Raw genomic sequence first — 21,662 nt, 5'->3', positions numbered from 1 at the left:
GTTTTGTGCCCAAATTTTTATAGCCGCCATGCATAATACAGCTATAATTATTATAACTATAGTGAGTATAATTATAGTATACCTTATAACGTGTTTGAGTTTAGGACCACAAGAATATTGATTTAAATATATTGTCAACCTATTATATCTAGCTGCATTACCAATGGCAACTATTCTGGCTACATGCAGTGATAGCTTATACGTCTGATTCAAGCATCGTATAAGGATTACTTGTGTTGTGCATGCATATACCTGTGATGCTGTCACGTTATTCATGTAATGATCAACATTTAATTGGAGTATCAACCAACAATCAGAACAACTACAAATATTGAATCTACACTGTTTTACAAAAATGAAATTCTAACCATGCAGTCGATCCATAATAAAATAATTTGAAACTACACTGTTTAAATTCTTACTAATTGCAATCGATCCACAATAAATTTAAAAAGACACTCTTTTACAAAAATTAAATTCTAACTCACAGCACCACTTACATGGCTGTGGTAAGCTACAATTACTGCTTAGGACTGGTATACAAATTAACAAACTGCATGAACACTCAATAAACGATAAGTTATACTGATATAGTCTACCTATGAGTCCAGTTACGATTGTAAATATTTACAAGGATTGTTAAGAATGTCACATGTCACGCAAAAACAATAAGCGAGATATATCAATATTTCAAGCACCTGTAAAGTCGTCAAGGTTACTATGATAATGAACCAATAGGCAGCAATAATGAAGACGTAAATGTTAATCAACAATAGATATACTCCTCCGAAAATAGTGAAACCAAACAGCCATGGACTGTCGAGGATGTGACTCACACTGACATACCCATATCCAGCAACTATGTAAAAAGCCAACTGACAAGCCGCATAAAAGAGGCAGAAAACTACACACGTTGAATTCCTGAATGGGTATAAAAGTTTTGTCTTAAAGCTTGTCTGTACAAGTTCCTTGAAATTATTCTGCACGTTGTTGCTTATGGAGTTTATTGTTCTTACCAAAGCATTTTTATCTATTTTCTTGTTTTCCTTCATTTCGATAATATCCTTTCCACCAGGTGCTACAATCACGTGCAAAAAGTCAACAAGAACAGAGATTGGACATTCTTGAAACCAAAAGTTAGTGTATACAAAGTAGCTGAAGAGTCCAAGAATGGGCAAGATACAAGCAGCAGTAGACATGTAAATAAGGAAACCACTTATACAGTAATTTCCGGGACAACTGCTGACAGACTGAATGTAAAGGTGGTTATTTTCGTAGCGTATTTGTGCACCAATGGCAACAATCATGATGAAATGAGCAAGTAATTGAAGAGCCGTGTGTATAACAAGGAAGACAGTAAACTTGAATGCACGTTTCTCAACCTGAGGTCTAGTAGGCACACTTCCTTTCTCTACGCTACCTTCTTTGGGCGACTGAATTTTGTATATACTTTTGACTGTGGCAACAAGAACAAAGATGCGAACAATATAAAGAAAAAGGATGGTAGCAACAACATCTATTACAAAGTGAGCAAACTTTACACATTGATTTTCATTTTCACACTTGTAATCTTGCTCGATGAAAAGACCAAATAGATCACAGATTATAAGGGGAGTTATTATAAGCTCAGTGAGCAAAATCCGACCAGTGTTCAAGCACGATTTAAGAAAATGGCATCGATCACAAACATTTCCAAAAGCATTGCAGCACACTTGACACGGCCATAAAGAGGCAACTGCATCCACTGTAGCCAGTAAGCACCCGAGACTAGCAAATCCCAGCTCAATCCAAGAGTACAGTGCAACAGACTCGGAATCTGTTGTAGTTATATCGTATATTGATAGACCAAGGCCTGTAAAGAGAAAAAGAAGCTCGCTAATAATCCAAACATTTTTAAGAATTGTCCAGAATTTGTCAACTCTTTTAGGAAACAAAAGCATCTGTAACATGCGAAATCCTCTTCTGCGGGCGAGCTTTAGAAAGGTTTTCATAATATGTAAATGCTTAATGTCAGCAACTTTTGGTTTTTTCTTTATATCAGCCATGCCATGAAAGTCAAGCGTATATGCACCATCCAACAACCGTTCACCGCCATAAGGGGCATATTCCACATCTGTATCTACTTCAGTTGGCATATTATCGCAAATGTCTTCCAGAATCTGAGCATAAATATCCTGCTCGACGGTACTGTAATTCTCATCATCAGGGACCTGGGCCACTTCTTCATCCATTACCTCGCAATAAACTAGATGTGAAAGAAGTGGGTGAGATAGGGGAGACTCCAGAAAATTCAGTACCGTATAGCGGTTAATTTTCGTGGGGTAAAATATTCGTAGTTTTCGTGGTTGAAGGTCTGACCACGAATATTTTACCCACGAATGAAGCGACCTTGCTTACCTTTACCTACAGTGCAAGCTCCAACCACGAAAATATTACTCACGAAATGTCTCAATATTGCTGGACCACGAATATTTTGTCCCCCGAAAATTACCCGCTACAGTGCCTGTAACCTGAATACTACAAATGTGTGAGTAGAGTCGTGGTTAGAGGTCAGATCACGAATATTTTACCCACGAATGAAGTGACCTTGCCTACCTTTACCTGCAGTGCAAGCAGCAACCACGAAAATATTTTCCACGAAGTGATTGAATATTGCTCAACCACGAATGTTTTCTCCCCTGAAAATTACCGGCTATACGTTGAGATTGGAACATTTCTAAGAAATGATGCTGATACCATAATTGTGTAGAGCTACAACAAAAACATGTCAAAATATTCATATTTATGTACCAAAATTCACAAATGTGTGGTATTCTACTCTCTAGGTTACAGGCACTGTATACGGTATTGGTACCTTCATTTGTGAATGGCTTGTTACTCGGCAAGCATTGCTTAATGCACGTGCACATCATAGTAAGAGGGACACAGTTTTAACAAATGACCTTGTATATGATATCGTATATATATATAGCGGGAAATTTTTATGCAGAGCAAATTTTTGAGAGCAAAGCAGTTAACGCAAAATTAAAATTGGAAGAAACTCCCATGCACCGGGTTCATACATTATTTTGCACATGCAAAGCTTGTATTGTTTTTTACAATGAACGCAAATATTACAAGAGCGGAAATTTCTTGTGGAGGCTCTCGACTCTCGAGCCATTTAGTACTTCCAAAAATTTCACGCTATTACGGTATATGCATGCAACATGTTATATTAGAATAGTGGGCGGAATGTCTGCTAACATGCAGACTTGAAAACAATTAACAATTGTATATGTACAGCAAATATATATAGCAAAACACATCTTTAATAAATGGCACTATATAATCATTCTTTCCCTCATTCCCAGGTCGAGGCTTGTTGACCTAGCGTTATTTTAGAGACAAATCGGCCTGCATGGGAATGAGGCTATACTTAGAATTAACCATGCAATACTGATTCCACAAAACTTAATGGCACTTGACTAATAAATTATAGGCACCTATAATAATACCAATATCGTGCAGGAGACAATGCAATACTATAATTATACGCTAACCAACCTTTTTAGCACTAGACAAATTAAGGCGCCTATAAACTTGCTTGCACTGCTGTGTTTGGCGTCACTGTATGTGGGTCCTATTCCGCTAGTACTAAATTCTATAGATTTAGAAGACGTATATAATTATGCATATCAGCTTATTATATGCATAATTTATATAGAAGCTATATAAAGTTGACCATGCACACCATTATCAGACCATTTGGCAAGGTTACAGTAGGGACCTTCCCGGGGACAGCACCAGGAGAGAGGTTTATATAGTGTGGGTAATGTATAAACCATCATGGTAGATTATATGCAAGACATTGCCAATTCTATTCCTGTATTCTAAAAATAACAGAGCCTATTATTCTTCATTGCCTGTATTCCTGCATTATTTTGCTCAGTGTTAAACCACGCACACACAACATATATATAGACCACATCATATTAACATTCCACAGCAAGTAACATCACACACTTTTAATGGCTGACTGTCAACTAATTATGCCATGTCAAGTACTAATTCTATAACCTTTAACGCCAATATATACTACATTCCCTTGCATCCATCTTTACACTGTATAAAACTGAAAAATTTAGTGAGTTAGTTTGGCAATTTGGCAGATTTTAACAAAGATCCATATCGCCAAATTTAAAACCGTCAAGTTTTCCAGTGGAGATGTCATTGCAGCAGTATACCCACGCCAATTAAGTCAGTTCCGCAAAAGGCTCATATGCCCACCAAATACAACCGCCAAGTTTTCCAGTTATAGCTACGGTATACATAATTATAGTTAAAAAATACAGCAGCAACAATGACAAGTTAGGCTCTGTGTGTGAGTTTTAATTGGTATGAGGTCAGGCTTAGATTATAGGACCAGCAACAAAGCTAGCTAGGGCAACTATTGAAATGATCCCATGCACAACCTCGGCTCAAAGCTGTATAATTAGTGTTGACTATAATTATAGTTATGGTATTGCTTCACTATATATACAAGCCTTATGGCTCGTTATAATGTTGTAGCTACAACATTATAACGAGCCATAACGGAGCTGGTACGAGAGCTTGTACAGCTGTGAGCACAACCACAATTGTGTACAGATTGTGGGGAGATAGTAACCAGACAACTCTGTGAATTACATTATGGTGGCCCTCTGTATTTTCAACATGCCATGCTTCTACACGTGCACATGACTAGTAGAGAACCAGAAAAGGGGGGGGGATTTCCCCCTTTGCCACCCCCATGGCGATACCTCTGATATAGTGTAGTAGATATAACTTTATGATGTGTATATATAAATATATATATATATATACATATATATAAGAGTTGGTACTGTTGTCCATGTGATAATACCCGTTATATAGGTTGTTACCGTTCTTACCATGCAATATAATGGTCCAAGAAAAATACACATGCAGCACATCTGCTCACAAAACACCACACCACACAAAACTAAAAATATGCATTTGTATCGTGATGTACGTGCTTATACATACTACCATATACTACTAAATATCAATTTAAAACCTCCGTATACTACTCTAGGGTATATACAAAACCCTGTGTGTACATGTACATAATGCCATGCACACCTGTGTTAGTATAGGTTCTTATATTGACATATACCTATAATTGTTCTAAGGAAAATGCATATGCACATGCACAACACACACACACATGCAGCACATGCACCTATTAATGGTTCTTCAAAGATGAATTCGAAATTGACATAACTAATGCACTATAATATTAAAACAGCTAAAAGTTGTACCTCGATCCTTATCTAATTTATGAACAACTCTACAGTATCGAGACAGTTATGACAGTTAAACATATTCTTATCTACTCTATTCTGCTCGGTACGCTTCGAAAGTGTTCCAATGTAGTGTACCATAGTGATGATTCGGTGAATAATCATCGCCACAAATTGGATGAATAGTAGCAGAGCATACAAGGAAAGAAAGACAAGCTCGAGCATCTTCACTCCAAATGGTTCAATGTAGTCATGTATCTCTACAAACTCAATAGTATCAAGGATAATCACATTCTCATGATACTATCCAATCTGCCACAGAATCCAATATCATGCAACATTCACAAGTTGATAGCACGCTCCCTCCCAGATTGTTGTTGTAAAATTTACAACAATTTGACCAGTATAAAGGGGTATACGTTTGCACATGCAAAGTATTGTTTGAATACAAATTATTGCAACAGCAGATTTTTCTTCTGGGGCTCTCGAGCCATTTAGCAAACATCTGCACTTGCAAAAATTTCCCGCTATACGGTATGCAACATGTTAGAATAGTTGGCGGAATGTCTGCTAACAGACTTGAAAAGAACAATTGTGTATGTACAGCAAAATAATAGTAAACACACCTTCAATAAAAGAATGACATTTAATTCATCATTCTCTCCCTGAATTTAGAAGTGCAACACTGACTCCATAAAACTTCATCAAACACAATGGCACTTACTAATAAACTATAGGCAAGCAAAAAGGTACCTATATATATACAGGAGCACATTACAGAAGGAGCGTCTTACCTCGGGAATCGCATCTCGTGGAAGTTTGCAAAGCATGACCTTATATGCAAAACCACTAAGTGGGTCTGCGGGCTAGTGCTAATTGAGCTGACGGTGCACTTTTACCAAGCATAGGTCAATAAAAGTGAAAAGCTACAGCTAGCTAGCTAGCTATAGGCCTGGTAGTAAGCTCTCTCTTCTAAGAACCCCAGTAAGACTCCCTATACTGCAAAAACAAAACGCCTAGTATGTGTTAGTCTAAGTCTAGCAAACTTTCTCTGGGATATGCTCCTATTTTAGAACTTTCTGTACCTCACCGATGATAGTCTCTTCCATGATGTATACCAACATCCATCAAAGATCTAGCTATTCATTTTAGCTCTTTCTGGCTCAACCTAGCTCTCCTGCTGCTGCACTACATACAAAATCCCTTTATAATGATATTCACAGGCTGACCACTGTCTGTAATTTATGTACACAGTACTTGCACACTTTTCTTATAAGGCAATGCGGCGTTTAGGAAAGCACACGAGATGCGATTTCCGAACCCATGCACAGTTAGACGCTCCTTCTGTAATGTGCTCCTGATATATATAATACCATAGACATTTTTTGTGCAGGACAATGCAATACTAATTATAATTATAGCTAACCAACCTTCAATGTATCACTATAGACAAACTTGCTTACACTACTGTGTTAGGTGTGGGTCCTACTCTGCTAGCTAAGTTCCCCAGATTTAGACATCTAAATGCACATATATAATTATCATGCAGCTTATAATTATATGCATATATAGAAGCTATATAAACTTGGCCATGCACATTATCAGACCACTGATTTGGCAAGGTTTCAGCAGCAATTTTGAGGGGCTTTCCCAGGGACAGCACCAGAAGAGAGGTTTCTAGTGTGGGTACAGTATATAAACCATAATGGTCGATAATGCAAGACATGCACATTACCAATTGTCTATTTGTGTATTCTAAAATAACAGCCCATTACTCTTTTCAGTGTAATTCATGCGCACAGCATAGACCACATCATTTACGTTTCGGCCACAAGTAACATCATAATTATAATGGCCACATAACTGTCAACACTATAACACAGAATTATGCCATGTGTCAAGGAGATTGTCATCCCACCAATTCTATGATAAATTACCTTTAACGCCTAAAAAATACATTCCCTTCTATCGTTTAATGTTTTGGGACTGTGTGTATAGGTTTGGTGTGAGGTCTGGTTTAGAAAGTAGGCCTTAGACTATAATTATATCTCACAACTTTGGCTCAAAGCTATATGTATGATTAGTGCCCACGCAAAGAAGCCTATAATTATATGGTATTGCTTCTGAATCATTATAACGAGCCCTGTAGTGGAGCTGGTATATACAATGAAGAGCTTGTACACCTGTGAACATCTCCAATGTGTACAGATTGTGGGGGAGGTAGTAACCAAAAGTATGACAGCTCTATGAAATGGTGACCCTCTGTATTTTCAACATGCCAGGCTTCTGAACACATGACTCCCACCAAAGAAAAGTATATAGGGTTGCTTCTCAGAGGGATAAGCTATGCATGCAGGAGTTAAGCTTTCACATCCTGTATGCGAGTGGGTAAAGAAGTCGTAGTCCCTGTTACCTCACAGGGCCGTAAGAAGATGTTTTAGGTGGGGGAGCAGAATGGGGGCAAAGCGCCGTAGGGGGTGTGTCCGGGAGGGGGAAATTCTGGTTCTTACGGCCCTGCCTCACTACATAGAAATATTGTGCAAAGATGACTGAGTCCTGCTTTGGCTTATGTCCTTGAAATAAATGTTTCGCATTCGTAATATTTGACAAGGAACAAATTCCATACATTTGAAATAAGTTGGAAATAATAACATTGGAAATTGATGACAAAATTGATAATAGAGCAGGCAACATGTGCTTGCATGTTTTGTGTGTGTGGGAGAGCGTGTGCATGTGCCTGTTTGTGTTTGGGTGTGTGCACGTCTTAAAAGTAGTATATATCTATATAACAAGCAGTCTGTTAGAAGAAAGTGTTAATATCTATAACTGTAAGACTTATACACATGTTATCTATTGTATATGGTAAGTGTTTTGTGGCTTACCAGGACCTCAAGGAAGCAAGAAAGAAGAAGATTGATTCTGCTAGGATGTGGACAGAGATGTGGGGAATTTCTCACACGTGATTAGCGCGCATGCGCATTAGATCCATAGGAATAAGGGGCGTTTCTGCAAGAGCAATGGCTACTAAATAGCTAGCTAGCTGCTTTACAGCTCTTTTTTGACTGTTGTAGGTAACAAAAAGCTAGCACTTTAGTGCAAGGCTAACTTATAAGTTGAATAGAAAGTTTGTGCAAACAGATGATGCTATAAAAGATTCTGAAGGGACTGCAACAGCCTTCAATGTGTTACCTAGAAACTGTGAACTGTCTCCTTGCTAAACAGAGCTATTATCAACACTGTTGCAGCGCAATCATTCTACTTTAAATAGGCTGCCATTGTGGTCATGAACATTTTACCACTAACCACAATGTCATGGTCTTCCTTAATTGGTGCACTTGTCCATTTATTTACAATTTGTATGATGAAATGTAATACTTACAAATTAACAATTTGGAAATTATTTCGCACATGCACATGCAAAGTATACCAGGCCGCCTTTCTTCTTCTTAGCTGGAATCGAGGCTAATACCATAGCAACAATTATCACAGCAATATCACACATAATTAACACACTTGCAATGTGATATATACTACAATTGGATGGGACTCAAAAAAGTATCGAATAAAGCAGTCAAACTAACGAAACTACACGGTTTTATAAAATCTAAAATCTAAGTTACAGCCATTTAAATTACTGTGGTAAGCTGCGACTGTTACAAAAATAAATAACTGAACACACTATACAATAAGTTATACTATATATAATAGGCTATCTGCGAGTCATTTGCTGTTGCAAATATTTACAAGGATTGTTAAGAATGTCACATGTCACGCATAAACACCAAGCGAGATATATCAATATTTCAATCACCTGTAAAGTCGTCAAGATTACTATGATAGTGAACCAATAGGCAGCAATAATGAAGACGTAAATGTTAATCAACAATAGGTAAACTCCTCCGAAGATAGTGAAACCAAACAGCCATTGACTGTCGGCGATGTGACTCACACTGACATACCCAAATCCAGCAGCTATATAAAAAGCCAACTGACAAGCCGCATAAAAGAGGCAGAAAGCTACACATGTTGAATTCCTGAATGGGTACCACATTTTTGTCGCTAAGCTTGTCTGTACAAGTCCATTGAAATCATTCTGCACGTTGTTGCTTATAGAGTTTATTATTTTTAGCAAAGGGGTTTCGTCTATTTTCTTGTTTTTTTTCATTTCGATAATATCCTTTCCACCAGGTGCTACAATCACTTGCAAAAAGTCAACAAGAACAGAGATTGGACATTCTTGAAACCAAAAGTTAGTGTATACAAAGTAGCTAAAGAGTCCAAGAATGGGCAAGATACAAGCAGCAATAGTCATATAAAGAATTATACCGCTCACACAGTAATTTCCACAACTGCTGTCAGACTGTGTGAAAAGGTCGTCGTTTTCGTAGCGTATTTGTGCACCAATGGCAACAATCATGATGAAATGAGCAAACAATTGAAGAGCCGTATGTATAACAAGGAAGACAGTAAACTTGAATGCACGTTTCTCAACCTGAGGTCTAGTAGGCACACTTTCTTTTTCTTCGCTACCTTCTTTGGGAGACTGAATTTTGTATATGCTTTTGACTGTGGCAACAAGAACGAAGATGCGAACAACATAAAGAAAAGCTATGGCACCTACAACATCTAGTACGAAGTGAGCGAATTTAACGCATTGATTTTCATTTTCACAGTTGTAATCTTGCTCAATGAAAAGACCAAATAGATCACAGATTATAAGGGGAGTTATTATAAGCTCAGTGAGCAAAATCCGACCAGTGTTCAAGCACGATTTAAGAAAATGGCATCGATCACAAACATTTCCAAAAGCATTGCAGCACACTTGACACGGCCATAAAGAGGCAACTGCATCCACTGTAGCCAGTAAGCACCCGAGACTAGCAAATCCCAGCTCAATCCAAGAGTACAGTGCAACAGAATCTGTTGTAGTCACATCATGTATTGAAAAACCAAGGCCTATAAAAAGAAAAAGAAGCTCACTAATAATCCAAACATTTTTAAGAATTGTCCAGAATTTGTCAACCTTTTTAGGAAACAAAAGTATTTGTAACGTGCGAAATCCTCTTCTGCGGGCGAGCTTTAGAAGGGTTTTCATAATATCTAACTGTTCAATGTCAGCAACTTTTGGTTTTTTCTTTATATCCTGTATGCCATGAAAATCAAGTGTATATGCACCATCCAACAATTTTTCACCACCGTAAGGGGTATATTCTACGTTTGTACCCACCCCAGTTGGCATATTATCGCAAATGTCTTCCAGCATCTGAGCATAAATATTCTGCTCGACGGTGCCAGTGTGACGCTCATCATCATGATTTACAGTAGGCTTGGACTGAACGACTATAGGACGGGGTATCGATGAGTTAGGAGTAGAGTCCACTTTAATTTTTGCATCAGGAGGCTTTAGTAGATGTTTTTCAGTGATCACTCCCTCATCTGATGCCTTACAATAAGAACTAGGTGTTAAAGAGGTGGGTGAGGTAGGGGAGACTCCAGGCAAACCAGTAATCGTCTTTGTCGGATTGTAGACAGCTGAGGAGCCTGTCTCAATTGTGAATTTCTTGTTACTCGCCATGCTTTATACAACTTATTTCAAACTGAATGCGCATGCACCTAGTAAGAGGGACACACTTTTATACAAAGAGTGCATGACCATGCATAATTACATATGCAGCGGGTTAGAATAGTAGGAGGAATATCTGCTAACTGGATCAAAGGACTTGAAGACACAACAAAGAATCTTGTATGATATTCATAGCCATAGGGCATTATAATCATTGGCGATATTATTATGAACAGCATGTGCAAAACACAATCCTGCACATATTCAGTAAAATTATGGCATTCATCAATTCTTAGAAATCACTTGAGTGTTTCTTAGAAATATGCATGCAAGACTGAAACTTGATTCCAAGAAACTTCAATAATACACTGGCACTTAATTCTATGTGAAAAAATATACACATGCATATTCCACAAACATGGTGAGATGCGGAGACAATCTGTACTATACCACTTTAGCATGCATCAATAATGACTATAATTATAGCCGTGCATAAATTAATACTGCAATCTGATTGGCTAAAGGCGGTATTCTATCCAACTCAGAACATCATGTACTTACTTAGAAAATGTATACTTCACTTAGAAAATCATGTAGCAAAGATTAGAAGAACATTCAAATCTGATTGGCTAGAGACTCATGGTTGCTATTGATCTAAAGTGCTTATAGACACTGTTTAGGATGTTTCCACATGATTTAGAAGCCCTCAGGGCTAGTACAACCCTCACTACATTCGGGATACTACAACCATCCCTTTGGGCTTCTAAATCATGTAGAAACTTCCTAAACAGTGCATGTCTAACTATTATTAATTTTATGTACTGTAAAAATTATGTGTGGTTTTTGACTATGGAAAATGTGCGTTTTTCCTGCTGATATTTTCCATCGAATAGTCACACACTTGGTGAAAACCACACATCATTTTTATAGTGTAGACTAAACTAATATAGACAAAGGCCTATTATATATAAAGTATATATGCTGTGTGCAGTACTTGCTCTTACATCTCGTCTTGCTACGTACTGCATGCCTATATGATAATAATTATGCCTCGGTGCGCATGTGTAAGCAAGGTATATGGTGTAATTATAGATAGTGTATTTGTGTGTCTGTGTATACGGCTAATAATCAGCCTATACAGCGGTTCAAGGATCAATAATATACTTGTGCATTATCATATCCCAGAAACCTATAGCAGCTGTAATGATGTTTGTTATTCATGACAACTTAAAGTTAGGGGTGTGTCTAAATTCTTAGAAAATTACAGTTTCCAGGAAATTGCACTCAACAACACACATGCACAACCTGGACATCATGCTATCAACAATACACTAAACATCAAACATTGTAAGTTAAGTTTCAGTTTATTGATCAACCATGCAGGTGAAAATTATTGATTATTAGAACCACTTTATTGCATTTCTCAAAGTTAAAGATGAATTTTATTAGCATCATTCTTTCTTTGTTATTAATGTTGTAGCATACAAGAATCGTATCGTATATTCCTCTAAGATATTGATAGTGGTTAGTCTCTCTGCTTGTACGTGTAACAGCTATATAGCTCACAATGCAGAACAGTTGTCATTCAAGTGTGTTGTGGTTTTGTGGTCTGTTCACACTAGACCACATGCAGCTATATATATATAAGCTGTGTAAGAGACTGGAACATTGTGTGCTATTTGAAGTAAATGAATTTCCCTTATGTTGAGTAAATGTATTTACAGTGGAACCTCTGTTAACAACCACATCAGAATAAAGGCCAGTTGCTATATAACGGCCAGGCACCTAGGTCCCAAATGAACAGTTTGTGTAAAAAACAACCTCTACAAAGGCCACCTCTGTATAAAGGCCACCTCTGTATAAAGGCAAAAACATTGTTCTTCAAAGGTGTTCGTTATAGAGGGGTTCCATTGTATATTACGTTTTGTGACATCATGCCAGCCTGTAAGCCTGCATGGATTGGTTAGTTTGGTGAGGTACCTCGTGTACTAGCCTCGATTCCAGGCCGCAGGAAAAAGCTAAGAGGGGCTGGGATCGAGGCTACTCGTGTACGTGTAGTCTGAAAGAGAACTGAATTAAGAACTGTTGTGTGTCTATGTTGGCTCTGTACTGATTGAACATAATGATATAATCATATATAGTATCAGCATTATCAAATAATATCTATGTGTACAAGTTGCTATAATAATTATAACATCTGTTCATTCGCACAAACGATAATTTTACTAATTTATGCACGAGTTGCTATAATAAGACACACTGCTCAATGTTTTAACTGTCCAATAATAGGTACTTATTTAGCTGCACAGCCTCGGATAATTATATCTACCAAGTCTTATTTAAGAACCACTCAGAAGTATCAATACAGCTCCGACAGGCCACCTTACATCCCTCAGAAGAACTTTCACTCGTGTCTTCGCCCTCTGTACCCTTTGAAAAAGTTCCAATGTAGTGTACCAAAGTGATGATTCGGTGAATAATCATCGCGGCAAATTGGATGAAAAGTAGCAGGGCGTACAGCGAAAGAAATACAAGCTCGAGCGTCTTCACTCCGAATGGTTCAATGTAGCCATGTATCTCTACGAACTCAATAGTGTAAAGAAGTAGTATCCACAACAGATTTACCACAAGCAAGGCTGCAAGTGATGTGTTACGTAAGGTAGAGAGTGATTCTTCAATTTTCTTCTCTTCTGGTATAACTGCATAATATATAATGCTGTAATCACTTTTGGAGCTATAGCATGTCTTTATATACATGCAATGGTCAGGCACTTTCTATTAACTACTATCCATCCACTCGTTCAATGATAGATAAATAATTGGAATACAGCTATATAATTATATGCATGGCTGATATACTCTGTAATCGAGCACATTATTTGTATGCTGTATGAATGGCATGCAATCACTTTGGCTAGCTTCCGAATCAAAAACTGGATCCGTATAGCGGGTATATTTCGAGGGTATAAATGTTCGCGGTTTTCGCGGATTGAGCCTGTATCGCGAAAATTTATACCCACGAAAATTTATATCTTTATTGAATAGTAGGCGTGTTCAGTATTATGGATTCGAGGCTAACGGTGTGGAGGTACAGCAGCATGTTGATGTGCGCATGCACCAAAAGGCTGGAACTCAGACCACGAAAATAAAATCCACGAAATCCTTTGTAGAGGTTCATCCGCGAAAATTTATACCCTTGAAATATACCTGCTATACGGTAGCTGATGGAGTTTCCTCACCTCTCTTCTTGTCAGCGTTCTGCTTACGAAGTATGTCAATGACACTTGCTTTCTTCCAGAAATCTACCTCCGCTTGATTTTTATGACTCTCCACAAGTTCAACTGCATTGAAAAAATTACATTTGGAGAGCTTTACGTGAGCAAAAATACTCAATCTAAAACCGTATTCTTACTTGTTGAAGTAGACCTTGAGCTGTCATCTACTTTCTGATTGGAATCGCCTACTGGATAAAAATATGACAGTGTTATTCAAGTTATGAGTGTGCATGAAGTTGCATGTATATATAGCAACTATACTATAATTATACAGCCCATACAACAAACAATTGTTGTCTGACTCAGAGTCATTTACGCCCTTGGTCATACATGTGTGTAAAACACTCGCATCTCAAGTGGCTCTAAAACCACACTCAAGAAAACGATGTGCATGGTTAATTACATGTATATTGTAAGTACATGGCGATGTAGTAGAATTTCTGATTGTGAGCCTGCATGCATGCCTTAGCCATACATGGTAATGTCAAACAACACAGTGCGTAGTATTTGTGACATGCATGACAACAATGTACTTAAAAAAGGTGTGTATAGTAGTTGCTACCACACTCTTGATATTTTGAATACATGCAGTGTGTAAAACTATTAATTGTTGTATGTACCTTTGCTAGCTTCCAAATCAGAATGCGTTCTTGATCTACAGCATTTCATGTAACTCCAACCGTCCTTTATCAGATCAATCAACCCTTTGTCTTCTTTGGCTCTCTCCTCTCGTGTACCCCAGCTCTGGTTTTTCAAATTAGCAGCGCAATAGATAGGAAGTAGAAAGTACCCTGTTGGCAATGCAATAAAAAATGTCAGGCCGTGGAAGATATTTGTCCATTCAGAGAAGTGGAAAATTGTCGTGAGTGCAAAAATTGCCGTGAAGAATGCCAAATAGATCAAGCTTACTGGTGGTACATAGTGAGTGATACAGTCTCCATTCTTTTGAGTATTGTTCATGACACTTGTACAATTAAGAAGTGCTGGATTGTTTGGGTGGTAATGGGGTATGAGGTGAATAATTTCTTTGACTAGACCAACCAATACAAGAATCATAAAGGCTATAAAAACCAGCGTGAGTATTTTAGCTATGTCCATTTGTGTTTTGTCAGGGCTAAACAGACAGATCAGTCCAAAAACAATGCCAAGAATTATCACAAATGCAATAAGCGCCTGGTTTGCAGTTTCAGACAACCCGTATGCCGATTTTAGTCCATTGGAAATCATAAACACTACAGTTGCTGGAGAAATTGCAGTTGATACAATGTTCAGAATTTGGTACAAAATAAAGAGAGAAGATATGTAGTCGCTTTGTTTTGTTATAACTGAGCGTTTTGAGATCAAGCTAGCTATATTGGCAATAGTTGAAGGTATCCATCTTCTTCGCTGAGCGAAAAACTGAGCGAATGATTCAGGACAGGAAGTCTTAACTGAAGATATAGCACAGTAAACAAGCCTGTGACCCTTCTCAACTAGCATTGTACACAGCCATCGATCTTCTCCCATATTTCTCCTTAAAAATTCTATTCCACTCTCGGCCGGCTTGGAATATTCATCAAGTACCTCTTTGAGAGCTGTGCACCTGAACAAACTGAAGCAGCCTGGGCAGCACAGCACACAGCCTAGAACATCTTCTGCTGATTTCTGAAGCCAGTGTCCGATAGCATAGTCGAATTTCTGATACCAGTAAAGAATCCCCGATCCTTTTGGGTGGGTCCGAGCACACACACAACCAACCTTGTTATCAGACTTCATTCTATCAATCAGACAATCAACAGATTGATAGTCAAAGCTGACATCACCATCTGTTGTGAGGATATAAGCATTCTCCATCGATTTGTAGTGTTCGATTATGAGCTTCATGTACAGCACTTGGCTCCATCGTTTCTTGTTCCGCACCTTAGTGGGATCTTTGAGATGGACAATGAGCGGAATATCACCGAACCCTGGCTCCCATCTACAGCACCAACCATATTCTGTCTCATATTTTGCATCGGCGCAATCTTTTTCAGTTGTTTCTTTAATTAGTTCTAAAAGTTGGCTTGAGAATTTTGTCGTTTTTGTATTTTGGACACCATTGTCGAATACAATATGGCATTCGTACTCGTTTCCATCACCCTTTTTTGCTGCAGTAAGTGCAAATCCCTTGACAGATTCCAGCAGTGTTTTCATTTCTTCAGCACTCTCCTTGTACATTGGTAAACATATATACATTTTCAGTTTGCTAGTTGCTTCTTGAATTTCAGGGTTTGGTATAGTTGCTTGAGTCTTCATATTGAGAAAAAGATGTTGTTGGAAGAAAATGCTATCATAGTACGGCGTCATAAACATTTCCTCGTCTAAGGCCATTATCTTACCTTTATATCTACAACAGTGCACGATCAACGCAAATGTGAAAACAATCCAAACGAGAGAACCAAAAACCATGCCAAAAATGTACCAAGGTTGAATTGTTGGGTCATGAATAAAAGCAATGTCGCTGTGTTCAGTGATATTCAAAAAGAAGAATGGGGCAGCTACCTTCCTCGCAGCACTTCCATAGTATGCAGCAATAGATACTGGAGTAGAGAAAATCAAAGCAACAAAAATACTCCTCCTCAGTGCCATTGCACTAGCAAACCACGCAATCCAGTATGCACCATAAGTGGTGAAAATATGAATCAGAAAAGGAACAAGTGTTATACCCTGAAGATTTGTGCACTCTGAACACCAAGGATCTATTTTGTGGTGAGTCATGTTTCGGAATATCAAGTAAGCAAACAACGGGTAGCATATCAAACAAACTGTTGCATTGATGAGACCTGCAAAATGTAAAATGCACAATCGTCACTGCCGTGTTGCTTGTCAGTATATACTGGTTGTATATTAGCTCACAAAAACGTGTAAACATACAACAAGAACTTAATTCGGCTTACTTTTATATTATCAAGTAAAGTATACACAATTAAGTTCTGCATGGTGCATGCTAATACAGCCGAATACCGTATAGGGTAATTTAATGATCTACCGTATAGCAGGTAATTTTCGTGGGGCAAAATATTCGTGGTTTTCGTGGTTAAAGGTCTGACCACGAATATTTTACCCATGAATGAAGTGATCTTGCCTACCTTTACCTGCAGTGCAAGCTCCAACAATGAAAATATTACCCACGAAATGTCTCAATATTGCTGAACCACGAATATTTTGTCCCCCGAAAATTACCTGCTATACGGTAGATCATACCAAGAGTATAATAGAATGTATATGGTTGTGGTATAGATGTACATGGTTCTGGAGGGATTATATATTACCCACACTTGGATTGGTCAGTGTGCAAATTCCAAACCCATGACATATACAGGAAGTCACGTTAGTCATGTGCATGTAGTAATTTCTATGGTCACCAATAACTGATAAAATCTACACAGACTCCCGCTATTCTGCCTCTCAGTCACCTCGATATACAGGCCATTTGGTTTGGCACAGATTGCAATAATTACTTTATATAGCTACTGGCCATGGATAAACACTTCCATTATCCTCGCGACAGAACCGCATAATTATACACAGCACCAAAATACCTAGTGAACTGCACACCCGAGCTAGCCTCCTAGCTATAAAATCATAGGTTTAAAACTAAACACACTTACTTGATTTGTACATCGTCCTTGACTTTGAATGTTTTTGGTCAGCTTGTTGGTAAGTTAAAATGCATGCTAGTTGTGACATCCAGTTTTGCGGAGCATTTCTTGACCCAAAGAAGGTAAAAAATATCATTCCCATCAGCAAACTAGTAAATGCTTTCCAATATTTTCCTTTCCAATATTTTTCTTCTAGAAATACCAAAAGTACTACAGTAACTTGAAGAACAATCAACAAAGCGACAATCAAGATATAATTCCCGAAGGCTAAGATTCTTGTTGTCCAGCACAATTTCTGTTGCTCCGGATCGTCACCAGAAATGTTTGAGTATCCGTTTTTTGATTTCCTTTGTTGTACCATTTGTTGTTCTGTATCTTGGCCCTCATTTAACGAGCCTGATTTCTGCTGCTTATCATCTGCAGCAAAATTACGTAGCTTTTGATCATAACCGGACCCGTTTTTCATTATCCTTCGCCGTAGTGCTTCAATTAAAATTGTAGAAATGTCCAATATCACCTGCAAAACACAAACTCCATTGAGCAAAAAAAGATTTAATCCAGGTGGAAGGACAGAGATTCCCAAGAAAATAACAGTACACATTACCCAGACTTCAACAATAGAGACCAGTGCACCCTGTATATATGCATGTGTGGAAGCAAGTCATAAATAAAATGAAAGTACTGCTGGTGCTGATGCCTCGGTGGAGGTGTGCCAAGGCTACTAATAAAGCTACTAATAGCTAGTAATCAATTCATGATGAACATTTTTGATCAGTGGACCAAAGTGGCCAACTTGAATTTAGCACTGTGACCACAGAATCTGAAATTAGCTTTTGGCTATCAGCTTAGCTTTCAGCTTTTGGCTTATCAGCTCAGCTTTCAGTCAGTATACAGTGGACCTAAGTGGCCAAGTTGAATTTAGCACTGTGACCACAGAATCTAATGCGTATATGAAATTAGATTTTGACTATAAAATTATATCAGCTCAGCTTTCAGCTTTTGGCTTATCAGCTATCAGTGAACCAGATCAGATCATCACGCTGAATTTTGCATAGAAATTAACTTTTCGCAAGCAGCAAATTAAATCAGCTAAGGCTGTAGCTATATAGCTAGCTATCAGCTCTCTATACATGGCTATATATCTCGCTGGCCAGTCCCACATCTAGTTTGACCACACCCTCCCAAATTAATGAGGCTGCTAACATTACTGCTAGGATTTTCTAATTTTTTTATGCATCCATGACATAATAATTATATCAAAAATCAATCCATAACTTATTAATTAATTAGTAATTACCAAGTATCGTAATCTAGGGCAGACAGGTTCTTAGTGAATCTGGATAAAGTTAAGTATGGCATCTTGAAGGGAATGCTTATTGTCACACATCAGTTTGGTGTATATAGATATCTTCCAACATATTTAATAGTTTAACCTGCATGCTAACTGTATAATGTTTGTTGTTTGTTTGACCACCCTAAGGTTGATCCTTGCATGGAAATAAGGGCGTGTAAAGGGTGAATTTGCTCCACCACACTGCATGTCCCAGTACTCGAGAGTGGGGACAGGAGGAACCTAAATCAAACCACCTATCGCCGTAGGTCACACAGGTCACACATAATATAATCCATATATAGGTGATTTGATTTTACGCTCCTCCTGTCCCCACTGTCGAGCATTGATTGAGGGTTAGGGTTAGGGTTATGTTGTAGTGAGCAAATTCACCCTTTAAATTTATTTCCCAGGAACAACCTTAAATCACGGAAAATATCTATTTTATATAGACCAAACTGATGTGTGGCAATAAGCATTCCCTTCAAGGTGCCATACTAACCTTGTCCAGATTCACTAAGAACCTGTCACCCTAAATTACAATACTTGGTAGTTACTGATTATAATAATTTATCTGAGTTATGGTTTATTATAATTATATGTCATGCATGGATGCATAAAAAATTTAAAGTCACATGATTAGGTTAAAATCCTAGCAGTAATAATTATTAGCAGCCTCATTTTAATTGAGGAGGGCGTGGCCAGACTAGATGTGGGACTGACTGGCCAGTGAGATAGCCATGCAGAGAGCTGATAGCTAGATAGCTGATAGCCTGCTATAGCTTTAGCTGATTTACTTTGCTGCTTGCGAAAAGTTAATTTTTATGCAAAATTCAGCATGATGATCTGATCTGATTCACTGATAGCTGATAAGCCAAAAGCTAGATTCTGTGGTCACAGTGCTAAATTCATGTTGGTCACTTAGGTCCACTGTACTGACTAAAAGCTGATAGCTGAAAGCTGAGCTGATAGCCAAAAGCTAATTTCAGATTCTGTGGTCACAGTGCTAAATTCAAGTTGGCCACTTTGGTCCACTGATCATTTTTGGGTATGCCAGAATCTAGAATCATAAAGCGTGCATGGGGTATAATGAATTGATGATCGACACCCATGATTGATGTTAAAAACGATCGATGCCAAAAGTCCATGTAAGTATAAAATTAATGGCTGTATCAGCAGAGCCTTGCAGCTCTCTTCCAGCTATACCAATATAGCTATAGCGTCCTAGTGCAGAGCTAACTACTATAAGTAGAGTATAGCAACACTCGGTGGCCAAGTTTTGCTACGCACTTTTCTGAAAAGGCTGCAATGGCAAAACTAGGCATAAACTCTAGAACAAAGCATTATTTTGCAAATTACAAATTAAAATCCAAGACTAGAAGCCTATATAGAAGCTCTTACTTGCACTTCGTGCAGCTGTAGCAGTCTACACAGACAGACAGACAGACAGACACACGCACACACACACACACACACACACACACACACACACACACACACACACAACAAACCCACTACTGTATATTCCTTGCTTGCGCATGCACACCAATAATTATGCCAAACACTTTAGTCGATTACATGGTTCCGATTACATGCATGCAGTGATAATTAACTTACAACAAAACCGGACACAATAGAAGGCCAAAGATTCTGCTGTGAACGCACTCCATGCATGAATGACTTGATGAAAGTGTGCAGGTTGGGAATCATCAAAATGATAACAATGTACCAGAACACTGCTATAGCCTCGGCCTCGTCTTCTGTATCCAAACAGTCATTATCCGTTGCGTTGCCACTGCAGTTTGCGTGCAATCTCAGTTGGTTGGTCAGATTCACCAGCGATATTTGGCTGAAAACGGTACAAATCAGCATAAGAAAAAATGGAACAGCCTGAATAAGAGTATGAAAAGCATATAACTTTGCAGACTGTAACTTTGCAGATTTAGAATCCTCCTTAGACTTGCTCTGTTCATTTGGATTTGATGCTGACTGTGGTGGTTCAGAATCTTGGACATGAATACTAGTTCTGGATCCATCAGACATTATTACAATTTCACTGCATGCATGAACTAGTAGCAATACCTGCTGCAGTGCAGCATTTATAGCAAGCATGCACTTATTAACTGTATTCATTGCTTTGGCCCCCTCCCCCCCGTATATATCTGAAGTATATAGATAGTTCGAATTGCATACTGCAAGCTCTATCACAGTGACATGCACCCTCACCATACACATGACTGCATGTCATTGCCATTGGTACAACTATATTTTACAACTTGCAAATGGTAAATTTAAAGTGCTCCCTATATATACAATTATAATGTTACCAAGTTTACCAATTGAAACGATAATTTTTATGTTTGTTAGTAATTCATTACTTTGGAGTGTTATATTAATTATTTGTTAGTGTATTTAAATTCTCAGAATTACCTGAGAAAATATAATTGGCTGAGAAATTACACTCACATGCATGCATGTGTTAGGGGTGTATTTAAATTCTTAGAATTACCAATTGTTTCGGGAAATTACACTAGCACATACTTGTGAGTGTAATTTCTCACACCCCCTAACACATGCATGCATGTGTATGTC

The 21,662-nt window shown here is 38.1% G+C and overlaps 2 protein-coding genes across 2 annotated transcripts; both read right to left on the bottom strand.

Annotated features, from left to right (window-relative positions):
* Nucleotides 1-268: 268 nt before the first annotated feature.
* On the bottom strand, nt 269-3,705 carry LOC135345251 (uncharacterized). Its single transcript, XM_064542660.1, has 2 exons — nt 3,544-3,705; nt 269-2,245 (listed from the first exon to the last, which is right to left on the bottom strand). Exon 2 carries the CDS (start codon nt 2,229-2,231, stop codon nt 612-614), a length of 1,620 nt encoding a protein of 539 aa, XP_064398730.1. The 5' UTR covers nt 2,232-2,245; nt 3,544-3,705; the 3' UTR covers nt 269-611.
* A 9,247-nt stretch (nt 3,706-12,952) lies between these two features.
* On the bottom strand, nt 12,953-21,131 carry LOC135345217 (chitin synthase chs-1-like). The gene is made up of 6 exons (XM_064542597.1): nt 20,688-21,131; nt 17,750-18,374; nt 14,741-16,921; nt 14,258-14,305; nt 14,085-14,186; nt 12,953-13,544 (listed from the first exon to the last, which is right to left on the bottom strand). Exons 1-6 carry the CDS (start codon nt 21,111-21,113, stop codon nt 13,171-13,173), a joined length of 3,756 nt encoding a protein of 1,251 aa, XP_064398667.1. The 5' UTR covers nt 21,114-21,131; the 3' UTR covers nt 12,953-13,170.
* Between the last annotated feature and the right edge of the window lie 531 nt (nt 21,132-21,662).

This window comes from Halichondria panicea, chromosome 12 (genome assembly GCF_963675165.1).
Source record: "Halichondria panicea chromosome 12, odHalPani1.1, whole genome shotgun sequence".
Taxonomy (NCBI): Eukaryota; Metazoa; Porifera; class Demospongiae; order Suberitida; family Halichondriidae; genus Halichondria; species Halichondria panicea.
Note: the sequence above shows the minus strand (reverse complement) of the source record. Positions and strands in the feature narration are given on the sequence as shown.